At 45.4% G+C, this 13,769-nt stretch overlaps 1 protein-coding gene across 8 annotated transcripts in view; it reads right to left on the bottom strand.

The window, feature by feature from the left end:
- Positions 1 to 13,769, bottom strand: part of SLTM (SAFB like transcription modulator) — a 340,694-nt gene that overhangs the window by 304,939 nt on the left and 21,986 nt on the right. For 4 of the 8 annotated variants that reach the window (XM_078685169.1, XM_078685170.1, XM_078685172.1 and 1 more), the window contains exons 3-4: positions 6,211 to 6,266; positions 1,150 to 1,281 (exon numbers count right to left, since the gene is read on the bottom strand). In XM_078685169.1, the coding sequence (XP_078541295.1) occupies positions 1,150 to 1,281; positions 6,211 to 6,266 (188 nt within the window). The remainder of the gene's footprint in view (positions 1 to 1,149; positions 1,282 to 6,210; positions 6,267 to 13,769) is intronic. The other 4 variants (XM_078685171.1, XM_078685173.1, XM_078685176.1 and 1 more) reach the window with 1 other exon arrangement.

Below are 13,769 nucleotides of genomic sequence, written 5' to 3' on the forward strand. Positions count from 1 at the left end.
AACCTGCACTCAGATTGCACAGCTTAAATCAACTTTTCATACTATTAACAATTTATTCATGTCCATAAACAAACTAGTAATCCGTGTCAACATTTTGGTGATTTGGTTTCGTTAATTAGAAGGCACGAATTCACAGAACTTTTTTTATTTAAAGTTCTTTTTGCCATAATTGGTTCCATCGGGAGATGGGTTTGTCCCAGTGCGCTGATTTTAAAATACAGGTTACGGATATTTTGTGTTACAAAAAAGATATGTTTTGTTACTTTCGCAGAGGCCCCTGAAGGGATTGTCAAAATCCCGAAATGCATTGGGCAGGGCTATGACACAAAGATAAAAGCAGGAACTGTGGATGAATCCTTTGTTTACATTTTGGACTTTCGTCATTAACTCATGTAACAGGATATTGTTCACTAATATATATGATAACACATTTTTGTTGCATGTACCATGGACAATATGAAAAAATGAAATTAATTTTTGCAGTTTATTTATGGACATGAATAATTTGTTAATAGTATGAAACTGGTGGAGGGCAAGTTGGCTCGTTCATATAAACTGTGTGATTACTCATACTGGAGAAATATGCATCTGGTCCAAACATTCTTGCTTTGCACAGTTCACTTTAATAGTAATGATTTCATCACCCATTCAACTTACACCAGGCGATTACTCTAAGTGGAGTAAAGCCAATTTTACTTGCATTCCGCTTATCGGGAGACTGACACCAGGTAGCATACATGAATAAACTGCTTTAGAGTGTAAACTAGTCTGAGTGACAGCATTTTCTAGACTTATCGGACCTCTGCAAAAATTACAATTAACAAAATTAGAATCAGTTTTCTTGAACTGCTTTTTCACTCTCTGAATACGCATACCTACTAAACAAGGACAAACTCGACAGCATAGCAGCACATATCAGGACTGACTGACTGACTACAATCTTACTTGCCATTCACAATATACCGACAATGGCAAACCATCTTTATGAGTGTCTGGGGTGTGTGGGAAGGAGGATGTTTAACAGTATAGCAACAATAGGCTTAAAGATGCCTGAAAAGAGTGCAATATACAAAGGCTGTTTCATAGCTTTAATGGCCAACAAGTTTTGCTTGCAGATGTCCCCGGGCCACCTATTGTTTAGTAAAATACCTGTAATTCCGGTTCATCAGAAGATTCCTCATTAACTTCCTGATCCTCTTCATTTTCAGCAGAATCTTCAAGATCCTTTATTTCATCACTGCCTTCCTGATCACTTGTGTCTTGACTCTCCAATTCATCTTCCTTTTAGTGTTAGAAACATTTGGGAATGTTGATGTGACATCAAATCTCATTTAAATCCTATACACTTTGCAACAGTTACTATAAATGCAAACTTTTCCTCCACCACCATTTTCCGATTTACAGCCTGGAAACTAAGCAGTTCACAGACAAACAAAAGTCAGCGTACAGAGGTTGCTTCAGTGTCCAAGAGAAAGAAAAAAGCTTGATGGTTGTACAAAAAAAACGGGAGAATAAATAAGAAAAATGAAACTGCTTTTGCAACTCCAATATTGTGTTGCACGTTTACAAATTCTACATCTTGATATTGGCAAATCAAACTGCGGTACTTCTTTCAAGAAAGGCAAGATGACTGCAAAGCAGAGAACCTACTGGTTTTTCATTTTCCAATTTTTAGATCTGTGCTCTTGTATGAATAATGGATAATTAAGGTTTACCAAAAATCAGTATGCTTTAAAAACTTCAATTACGTTGGCAATATGAAAGCAATTAAGGATACCTTCCTCGAAATCAAAATTCAGAGGCTTCAAAAGCTGCAAGCAACTGGAGAACAAAATGTTTAAAATAAGAACTAAACTGACAAATGACTTCATCCTAGTTATCCAAATCCATCAAAAGTATTCCCTCCAAATTCATAAACTGAAAGTCTTCATACACCAAAGCAAATTCGAGCAAAATAAAGCAAGCTCAAGAAAACGGTTTCCTTCTATACAGATCGAATATCACTAATCCCGATCAAGTTACACTTAATATACTAGCAGAAAAACCTGCCCCTGTACTTTTAAGAATCTCAGGATGCGAACTGTGCCATCATGTACAGCAGGAACTGGGGCAGTTAGTTTCCGATGTTCAGATAGGACCTGCAAAGTACCAACATCTACGGTCTTGGTTCGCCGGAGAGAAAAAAAATGGTGATGTTATGTCAGGACTGGAGGCATGGTATATGCAACTTTCATTTTACTACTCTAGCAGTTCATAACATCTGAACAATCATAAGATTGTTTACAACTGTCCAGCCAACCATCCACTTATCAACCCCTGAAGCATGGTTCCTTCTGATGCCCCTCATTCTGCACCGCTACAGCAGGATAAGCACCTATGTATTGGGAGGTATTTACAGTGAATACTGACATTATCGGATTGCTCGTTTTCTTTGCGATAGCAGCTTTGTATTGTGACCATAGTTAGCCTGAACACGAAAACAGTCAATCTGCAGGCTTCGACACCCAGTGAGACCATGTCATTAACTCTCAGAAGCCGACTTGCCACCACTTTTAATCAAACAGCAATGTCTACCTCATTTGTATCATATGCGATTCCCTTATGTTTTGGCTAAATCAGGACGGTGATTTTTTTTTTATATCTAGCCATTAGGGAGAACGCCAAGTTGTGAATAGTTTAATGCCTAATGGTCTATGAGAAGTTAGGCCACCAGAAGAACACCACCATACAGCTCTCCATGAACCTTATAAGGCTGTCTCCTCTCCCATTGTATCCAAGAGGTTGTGCTGGCTTGTGCAAGAGGCAGGGATAGACATCTCCATGTTTGGGGCTCATTCTACAAGGCAGTGCCATTCTAAAGCCTTCACATTCAGGGCGAGATACGACATTCCCAATGAGGCAGATTGGTCCTCAGATTCCACATTTAACGGGTTGCACTTCAAACCGGTTATGATCTGGCCTCTTAGGTGGTAAGCAAGCTTTAAACATGCATAATTGTCGCCTCCATTCCCAACATACAATGAGAGGTTTTCCAGCAATCGTCAAAGAAAATCTCAATTCTATTTACACAAGGCGAGGATTATCCTACCCATATGACATTTCTATTGCCAGTATTTCCTCCCCCACCATGACCACAAGGGGAAATGGTCGGTCTACAACAGTTTAAATCAGAGTTTGGATGGCTTGAAGAAAAACAAAATCATGACTTTTCCTATTATAAAGAAGTTATGTTATTCATTAGGGAATGAGCAGAGGACAGAATGCAATTAAGGATTTCAGTAGGACAATGCCTGTCACACGAAAAAAGAAACAGGAAGGAACAATGCATAGTCATGGATTGAACACAGGATGATTACATGAACAGTTTGTTCTTCCTAAGGACTGTGGGGAAATGTGGTTCATATTAGTTATACAGTTATGAGCCTATTGAGAAACAAAATGAATGAAATGCATTGTCCTCGCCTCAGTGTCCTTCATAAAATCAAAACTCTCCTTTATGACGGCTAGGAAAATTCATTCAGATAGCAGAAACCAGTTACTCAACTGTAACAATAGTTTGCAATTTAATGTCCCAACCTTTACTGCTCTGACATCACAGAAGCAGTAATAAGTGGCAAGAACTCTCATAATAGATGCTAATTATAACTCCGATTTAGTGATGAAAACCCAGGTAAAACTTTTTTTCTTGATGTGATTGACAATCACACCCTCTCCAAATTCAGAGCCTGTTCCACTTAAACACACAAAAGGGCCTAGTAATATGGGTATGGTTTCCTTCAGGGTGGTTCATGCAGTCATCTAGAAGATACTCTGGTGCCAGGGTATCAATGTCGAGAGAGTGAAGTCTTGCCCGACATGCTCAAAAGAGGAGCTGATCTGCACGCAAGTCTGTGTGGAAAAATGTTACGTTGTAGACTACACGGTAGCACCATTATTTGCGCCATCTGAAGCAGTAAGCATTTTTGCCTTTCAAACCTAGATATCACCTTATGGGGTAACTGGTGAAAAGGTGTAGCAAAAAGCTCTTTAACAGTTTATCAAAAGGACATTTACCTTTGATTGAGGCTCAAGAACATGATCGCACAGTCAATTTGTCACCTTTTCTTCTACTACAAGATCTGCGTCTCGAATGTCCATTCAAAAAAGGTATTGGACTGTCATTTAGAATCACTTGTGGTTTCTAGGATGTCTGCTGAGCTACTCTGAGATCTGTTAGCCAAGGGAATGGACTACAATGAAAAGTCAATTTTTAGGACTGGATTGACCGCTCCAAATTCTTAACTTGATGTGGTACAACCACCTCGAGAGATCAAGTCTGATCAATGGGTAACAACCCCGTAACCAGAAATCCATAACTATTGCCTGATCCACTGTGGGTTGGAGGACTACTTGCAAACTAAACTGTCTGCTGCTCCACCAGGGAAGGGTCTGGAATGCAAGGATGGTGAGGAAGACCTCCTTCCGGTCCCCTTGGCTCTACCTTTGTTTCCAGAATTCTTGAAGCCGCCTCATGCAAGTCTAGAATTCGGAATCCAACAGATCAGCAAAGCAATCAACTTCATGAGAAGGGAGGGCAGATTATATACCAAGAGGAGGGATAGGATACTTGGGAGACTAAAACACTGTCTGGATTTTGTTCCCTGTTACAAAGCATGGAGTGGTTTGCACAGGAAAATACACCATTTGTCATATCCGTGTGGAACAGGTTCCCTGTTACAAAGCATGGAGTGGTTTGCACAGGAAAATACACCATTTGTCATATCCGTGTGGAACAGGTGCAGTAGGTTTAACACTCCTGAAGATGATTTTACCATTAGCCTTTAATAGCCAGTTGCCAACAGACGCCTGGATGAAGATTCCCTTACAACACAGGAATCTTACCACAAGTCATGCAGTTGGAAAAATTATTAAAGTTGTTAAAGACCAAAATAAAGTATTTTATATTGGTAATGATTCCTGCCAATCTGCTGCATACAGATTGGAACTTGTAAATATGCAACATGCAAATCAATAGCCTATATTCAAGGCCATGAGGCTGTAGGAATGATATGGATAAGTGCCAACTGAAACTTCCATTTGATCTATTCGTTCATAGTTTTTAGATACACGATGAGAAGCAGTATAATTAAAGCTCTGAGAAGGAAGTGTTAAATACAACAGACTAAAAGTTCTCCAGCAGAATGCGTGCTTACCAATCCAAAATGAAAAGTTGCTACACCTAGATTGGGATTTGGCAGAGTAAGCGGGTGACTTTTCTTTCATCATTTACAATGCAGCGATTCACAGTGTTCACTCCATCCCTTGCTCCTGGATGCTTACAAGTAGGGGCATTCAAGCAGCCATTGCTAGGTGTTCAGCAGGGTTTTCTCTGCAAAAGCAAATAGTTACTTGTTTACTACACCAGCTTCTGTGCAAGAGGAGAGCTTCCATTACTTCTGAAATTGCCTTTTGCAGTAGAACAGGAGTCTATAGGTGATGGCCACTTGTACATGCTTTAGATGGACTCTTCGGAAAATTCCTTTGCTTTAACCACAGATCTGAGCATCTGGATCACAGCTGAAATTTTAAAATCTGCTTGGTAGCTGAAGAGTAAAGATCTTGTGGAAAACTAAATAAATTATTTTCCATTAGCCTCTAGAGTGGAATCATGACGCCATGGCACTAGCCCACAACATTTTGCTACAATAACATGAAGTTCATCATCCCTTCCATGAAGATTTCCAAGTAGTCGTCTTCGCCATTAGTAGGGTTTTAATGAAAGGTTTCCTATGGTACCCATTGTTCTGAAAAGTGTAGCATTGTATCTGTACTCCGAAAGTCACCACCTGCGAAACTGAACAGGATTTTAATTGAGGAATTTTGGATCAGAAATCGAGGTTCTAAATCTGGCCAGCCAAAGAGACGGTATTAAGCAGTGAAGGAGTCTAAAAGCTTTTTGCCATGATAGACCTTCAGGTTGGTCTGCCACTGCCCCCTTTAAAGTCCAATAGACAGAAGCAACTGCTCTTGAAAACGCTAGCATATGGACTAGTTTTGCTGTCTGGAAAAGTTGCTCTGATTCTAGAACTGTTTGAACCATCTTTCTAAGCTATCATGTGCTCCAAAGATTGTTGCTAATAAGGAGAGTCCGGAAATGGAAAATATTTCAGGTACCACAATGCATATACATGTTACATTAAGCATTAAAAAAAACACCAAAAAAACCCTTACCTTTGCGGATGCATCATCTTCCATTGTTGCATCACAATCTTCATCCAGTTTTTTACCTACAATCAAAATTAACATTTAAAAACTTACATAAGACACAATCGAAACCCCACATGAATGCGATACCATCATATTTATAAACCAACTCATTACGAAAATGCAGTGGAAGTTGTATCAAGATATAATACTTGTTTGTAGGAAGCGGCCTCTGTATTGTTAACCACTTAGTGGCATACCGTATACAGAGTCCAGAGATTCTGCAAAAGCGTACAGGGCTCAATGTAAACCCAAAGTGCTCCATAAGTGGTAGTGTGGGCAAGCAACCTTAGGCCTAACACAGAGAAGTGCAAGACATTTATGGCACAACATTAACCAACCTATGGAGTAAACTAAATCAGTTATACAGGTAACTATACAACTTACAGTTCCAGTCTTCGGGACCAAAGGTCCACAGGGGTCAGGTGGGTACTGCACCACCAGTGGCACTCGGGCAGCCGGGCCCAGAGGTCAAGATCGGGGTTCGGCCAACGAATTTTAATGGACACTGGGGTGCTCAAAGCAACACTGCTTGCAGGGGTCAAGCTTTAGGGCTTAAATCAAGCCCAGGGGAGAGGGGGGTCACAAGTCGGCACCAACAGCGGGGGCCAGGTGCAAATACAGCACCAGGCGCCCAATGCTTTTGAATGGAGACTTTGCTTCGGGCAAACAGTCTGCAGGCATCGCACCGGAGGTTGCAAATGGGAGACCAGCAACCGCAGAGGCAAATTGAGATGTAGGGCGTAGTAGCGGCACAGTCGGTTCAGCTCACAAAGGCCCAGGGGTTTCCCGTGCAGGGTTGTCCTTGGACATCGGATTCTTCTTACCAGAGCCTATGGATTTAAGCAGCAGGCATCGTTGAGTCGTCAACCAACACTGGATTTGAATTCAGAATTGCTGGGAAATGTGTTCTGGGTCGGTGGTCCAACTGGACAAGGCCCAGGAGTCAGGTGCCGAGTGGGCAGGACTTGCGGATCCAGATGTCACCAGATTAGTTTGTGTGGGTTTCTTTGGGACAGAGCAGTTGTCCTCAGAAGTGTCTGGTCTTTGTTTGAGTACAGGAAGTCTTCCTCTAGTTCTGGAAAATGCTGGCTGCAGGACAGGCGACTTAGTCTTCACAGGGTCCTTTAAGCTGGAGACAAACCGATAGGGCTGGGCCAAGTCAGTAGTCCTGGTCAGGCTTCGATGCATGGAGTTTTCTTTGCCCTTCTTAGGTAAGCAGTAATCTAGTTTCCGGGTCTGGGAGAGCCACCTAAATATTACATTTAGGGGTGCTTTAGAGAGTATGAGGTAGGGCCAATGGGCAAGGATTACACCCTCACTTATGACACCCTCCTGATGGGAGGGGAATTCAGCTTAGCCCTGATTGGCGGGTCAAGATGGCAGAGACTGAAAGATGTGCTTCACCTCTCCTCTCCAGCTTTAAGGGTGCAGTTGGCAGAGGTGGCATACCTCATTCTTCTAGATGTTCCAGCCAGTTTGCCACCAGAAAGTGGGGGAGGGAATAAACCGGGGCGGTCATCTCATACCAGCAGAGGCCGGGGGTTGCATTACAAAGGCAGCAGGCCTTTGGAGCTTCCCCTCTCTAGAACTGTGCCTATCCTGGGAGAGTTGGTAGGACACTCCCGCCCGGGATGTGTATGGTTTCTGGTCTAGGAGCACAAAGGCTCTTGATCCAGGGGCCCAGAAAAACGTCTTGTGGTAGCAGGCTGCTTACAACCAGTCTGGGACCTCACCAGAGATGGTAGGTTTTCAGGGGGCACCCGAGGTGCCAAGAGTACATGGTCAAATAAATCCCACACTGGCATCAGTTTATTGAGAGTAGTTTGGTACTAAACACTCCTGTATTCAGTGAAGCCATCATGGTGCTGTGGAACTAGAGTTGTCGAGTTTCTAGCTCATGTACTCTACGGCTTACCTTGCACTTGCAACATTAAGGAATATACCCCAATATTGTAGGAGCATATCTGCTCATGCAGATATGCCCATACCTGGGATACAGTAGTAAAGCCTGCTAGAGGGGTGACTTGTCTTATCTGAGAAAGTGCTAGTTTGCATGGCACACAAACAGTGCCATGGCACACAGGCTGTGAGCCATTTCGACTCATTTTGATCTGCAACAGGCCATGCATGCGGCAGTGGCAGTCTGCATGGCCTAGGTGATTGGTACCTAGGAGACCCTCTTAAGTCCCAATGCCCCAGATACCTAGGTACCATTCGCTCTGGACTTGCAGGGGGCCTGAAGGGTCAATTGTGGAACAGTATAGGGGAAAAAACACTTGTACTGGGAACCTGGAAAGCAGGGAGCCAGTACTCTACAGTAAAAGATGAATCAAAAGCCAGGGAAAAAGTTTTTTTTTTTTGAGGGGGTGGGGGGTGATACAGCAACAGAGCCTCATTTTTTTCACATAGTTCCAAAGCAGGTAGGTGAAATTGACTGGAAAAGGTATTCACTGCATTTAACCAGTTTTCGGTTGTGTTAAAGCTCAGTGTGCGGGGTCCAGAGCAAATAGCTTGGAGCGCTCACACAACTTACAGATCTACTGGAGACAGTGGCATGGCTCTACAGCCTAGCTTAATCAGTTTCTCAAAAGAAAGGGCAGGTGCCCTGGAAAAGGAGAGCACCCAGGAAGTAAAGGAGGAACAATTAAGGAGAAACACAGTTTGAATGGCCTAAAAGCAAAGTATTTTGACTAACAGTCAAAAACAAAGAAGTGGGAGGGGGAAGCCAGGTCTACTGAATCCTTTTATAAACTCCCTCCTTCCTAAGTCAGTGGTTACATTTGCATGGATAGCTTCAGCCCTTGCTATTTAGTTTGGGTTGGAAGGAGAAGGAACGAGAAAGGAGGACTGCAAGGAGAATGAGCACTTGAACCTTTGTTGCAATATACCAGCAAGTGCAGCGAGATCAAAACATAAGCCAGATAGCAAAACAGTACAGGAGGGAAAATATGCCACCAGCACATGCTAGAAGTAGTGCTTAACGAATTTAATAATACAGGCTGTTAGAATCTAGGAGATACCAAAGACTATATGCTACCAAATAAAACATTCTGCAAAACGCTTACTACACAGCACTTACATTTTCCACATCCAGGCTTCCACACAAGGTATATAGCCTGATCACGCGCATGTTATCAGCAGGGAAGGGGAGGACCCAGGGCGTGATAGCGGAGGTTCGAGGCGAAGCCCATTTATCAAGGTGTAGAATATGTTCATCAGCACATGGATTTCTCACTCCGCAAATGGCATGGTAGATGAAACCATGAAACATTAAATCCCAACCCTGAGCACTTTCCCCTGCTAACAAGTCGTAAAGTGCTTGTGCTCCCCTTTCCAACATGATAAAATTGATACACCTACCAATAGACTGACTTGGATGGGCATAGAGGATGCATCTGAACAGGACAGATTATGCATGGGGTACTGTGATGCTCGTTTTGACATTAAAGGAGCAATTCTTGCCTGAAAGTCATATCCTGCTTCAGTGGTATGCTGACATTTTTTATGACACTTAGGGCATACTTTAAAGTGCATCTCCTCTCAATTGGACATGGGCCTTCTTTCGTTGAACAAGGCTGACCTCCTACTAAAGATACAGGGACGACAAGCTACAATATGATTTTGCTTGCAACTGCCCAGATGATTGGTGGCACTGGACATGGACTCCTGCCGACCACATTGTAAGCACTCTTGTGAGGTTCTTGGGGGTCTCTGGATTAGAGGATTGGGTCTTCAAGGACTAAAAAAGCCAGAAGATAAAACCTTGGACCAGGACAAACCTTGTCAGTGTATCTGACCCACGCTCCATTAAGGTAAGCCTCAAATTGTGCCTAGTTCCTGTTGTACTGCAACCATTGACTGATTGGCATCTTGACACCATTTCTACTTGAAAATTTCAAAATGCATATCTAATGGTTCCCCATACTGGATTTTTGCATTTTGGTGTCAGTTGTTTTATTAAACATTACTCTAATTTGTTTTTGTATTTTTATGATTTTGCATTTTGACTATTATTTTTAGTACTGCATAAATGTTCACACACTGCCTCTCAGTTAAAACTGGCTCCTCTGCGCCATAGCTACACGAGGGTTATTCTTAAGTTTATTTAGTTACCTTAGTGGTTTGACGTGGGTACTTACAACCCCTTACAGGCCGTTTTAATGTCTACTTTGAGATACAGCCAGTCACCTTTTACTCAAACGCAATGAATAATTAAGCTAGTAATTTCCATGGACTGTCAAGCCATTAATGATGAAAGTTGTGAAAGGAATGGCCGAGGTGGTACCCAGCTAAAAGGGTTGGCTCATGACAGACTGGCAAAAGGGGTCATGAAAGAAGGCCAAAACTAGCAGGATTGGTACTTGTATACTATGGCCAACGTGGTGATTTCACATGTTTTAATGACAGTCAAACATTGAGAATCTCCAGGGGCGTGGCCAACTGCATGGCCGAGTAAGACGTGCCTCAGCGTAGCTCCCGCAAGGCTGCACTAGATCCGATGCAAATAACTGCTTAAAACCACTGAAACCCACTGAAATCCGACTACTGGAGCAGCGGGCAGAGGACTGCACCAGCGGAGACCAACAGCGCCGAGATAACCGCTGGAGGAGAGCTAGATTCGGCGGTGAAATTTCGCTGGCGCGAAACACCCATTCCCAAGATGGCGGCTCGCGGCGCTCCGCCGGCCTGAAAACTGTGACCTCCCGGCGCGGGAACGAGTTGCGTCTGGAGCGGCCCCCCATCGGAGGTGGGAGAAGACTCCGGCTGACGGCGAAAGCACGCCTGCGACCCTTCCCCTCCAGCTGCCACCCGGGGGTGCGGTCACCGGTGCCGTCGGCGAGCGCTGGAAGGAGGAGAGCGCTGTACGGAGCCCTGCGCCCTGCCCGGGTCTGGCAACGGACGAGATACAGGCCGGGGGAGCCCCGCGGCTGCGGGAGCTGCAGAGCTGAATACAGGGAAGCGGCTGACCGGCGGAGGCGCACAGACAGATCGAGCGGTGAGGCCCCCCCCCTCCCACGCGCGGTGCCGCGTAACACTGAGGCGGCTTGGGCAGGTGGGGCCGGCCACCGGGTCAGAGATCCCCTCCGAGCCGGCTGAGACTCCGACTGGGATCGGGGTGCGGTGCAATCCGAGAGCTGGAGCAAGGAGCGACTGGCAACTAGGAAGAGCAAGATGTAGAAACGCAAGACTCCCACTCCTGAGGACCTGTGGAGCTGATATTCGAAACAGCAGTTCTTCGCTCTGGGGCACGCAAGTGGCAAACACTTTTTCTTTTGGGTAGACTCATACCATTTTTTTCTGTTGAATAAGTTGGCACCTGTAGTGGTCCCCGCGGCTTGGATTGGCCCACCCCCGCGGTCAGCTGGACTGCTGACTCCCGAAGGGCCATTTGGGAGCTCTAGTTAGAGCACTTGAAATAACCTAGTTGGGGTTGTTCATGGGTGGGCGACAGACCTTCGTCACCTGGCAGTTCTATGCGTCAATGGTTGCACGGGTGGGATGGCCAGGAGGTGGAGAGGGGGAGGTGGGGAAGGGGGATATTCGAACAGTTCTGTTGAAGGGTGGTGGGGAGGGGACACAGTTGATCACAGTCATGGGCATTGGTGCGGCATGTTAATCTCCTGTACAAGCAACCGCCCACACCACTTAGACTTTACTTCAATATGGCAAGTGCATTAGCGACACAACCTATAGAATACGGGAAACTCAGCGTCCTGACATGGAACGTGAATGGACTTGGTAGCAAGATTAAAAGGGGGCTAGTAAACAATTACCTCAAAAGAATAGGCCCAGACATAATTTTCCTGCAGGAAACGCACCGCAAGGGCACCAAATGCCCCTTTATAGCCAGGGGAAGGTACAAGGTACTAGCACATGCAGGCTACACAACTGACTCTAGAGGAGTAGCAATCATTGTAAAGAATTCCTCCCCGTTCAGCATCACACGCACCTGGGGGGGCCCTCTGGGGACCTGTGTGGGGGTTCTGGGGACATGGCGTAGACGCACAGACACCCTGGTATCAGTGTACGCACCGCCCAAACTGCAGGCAAATACATTTAGGGTACTAGCCAACATACTCCTTGACACTGCAGACCCCATTCAAATAGTGGGAGGAGATTCAACGACGTGATGGATAAGGGAATGGACAGATCAGGAACGTCACACCCAGGGAAGCCAGACCCCCCTAGCCCAGATGATCACCACTATAGGACTCACTGATGTCTGGAGGCAGACGCACCCTGACCAGACAGCCTATTCGTTCTACTCTGCCGCGCATAAAGTGTTCTCCAGATTAGATTACATATTCATGTCCAGACAGGATCTAAGCATAGATGTCGCGGCGGAATACAAGGCGAGGGGACTCTCTGACCACTCACCGTTACTCGCCTTGACGCCCATTGGGCTTAGTTGCGCCATAGAAATTGCCTTTAATAACTGGTGGAGATGGGACAGACTCGGGGCGCTGACAGGGCCTCCTGGCGTCTCGCTGCATGGGACCTTAAAAATGAGACGATACTCAAAGGCGTGAGGGCAGATGCACGGGTATACCTGGCTGAAAATTAAGGGACAGTGGACTCGGGTGTAACCCTGTGGGAAGCCCTAAAACCGGTGATGAGAGACAGAATACAAAGCAGACTGGGGATGGAGAGGAGAATACAGGATGAGGTAGCAGCGGTGGAGCGCGCCATAGTGGTGTTAGGAAGATCATGTAACTACAGGAAGCTCCGAAACTATGCGGAAACTGCGACACGCAGCGCAAATATAGAGAACTGGTAACTGGGGAGGCGAGAACTCAGAACCTGGCCACCCTTCACTGACTATATGACGTTGGGGATAAGTCAGGCAAACTTCTGGCGTGGCTTAGCCGAAAGGAACGGGCAGCGAGATGGGTGGAACATGTCCGGAACGCGGAGGGGGTGCTTGTCAACACAGACCCACATATTGCAGAGACATTCGCTGCCTACTATGAGCGCTTCTACACAGCCAGAGACTTGGGCACGCGCGAGGATGATCTCCAGTATATGGAACAGACCGATCTCCCTGCACTAGATTCCGAGACCCTCAAGGCTGACATTACGATAGAGGAGGTCACTTTGGCCATTGCTGGACTAAAAGCTGGGAAGACACCGGGACCGAATGGTTTCTCTGCGGAATTTTTCAAGTGCACGGCAGATATATTGGCCCCGCACTTGAGGAACCTCTTCCTGGGATCATATCAGGAGGGATGGCTCCACGCTGACCTCTCACTGGCGACAATCATCCCAATTTATAAAGAGGGCAAACCACGGGAGGACTGCTCGTCCTACCGATCCATTTCTCTTTTAAATACGAAGTGAAACTTCTCGCGACTGTACTGGCGCAGCGGCTGAGATCGGTAATCCCAGACCTAATACACCTGGACCAAACCTGTTTCCTGCCCGACAGGGCCACGAAACTCAACCTTAAGCGCACTCATAACTGGCTGCAGGAGGTGAGAGATAGGGAGCCACAGCACTGGTTTATCTCACTCGACGCCGAGAAG

This window comes from Lissotriton helveticus, chromosome 3_2, assembly GCF_964261635.1.
Source record: "Lissotriton helveticus chromosome 3_2, aLisHel1.1, whole genome shotgun sequence".
Lineage (NCBI taxonomy): Eukaryota > Metazoa > Chordata > Amphibia > Caudata > Salamandridae > Lissotriton > Lissotriton helveticus.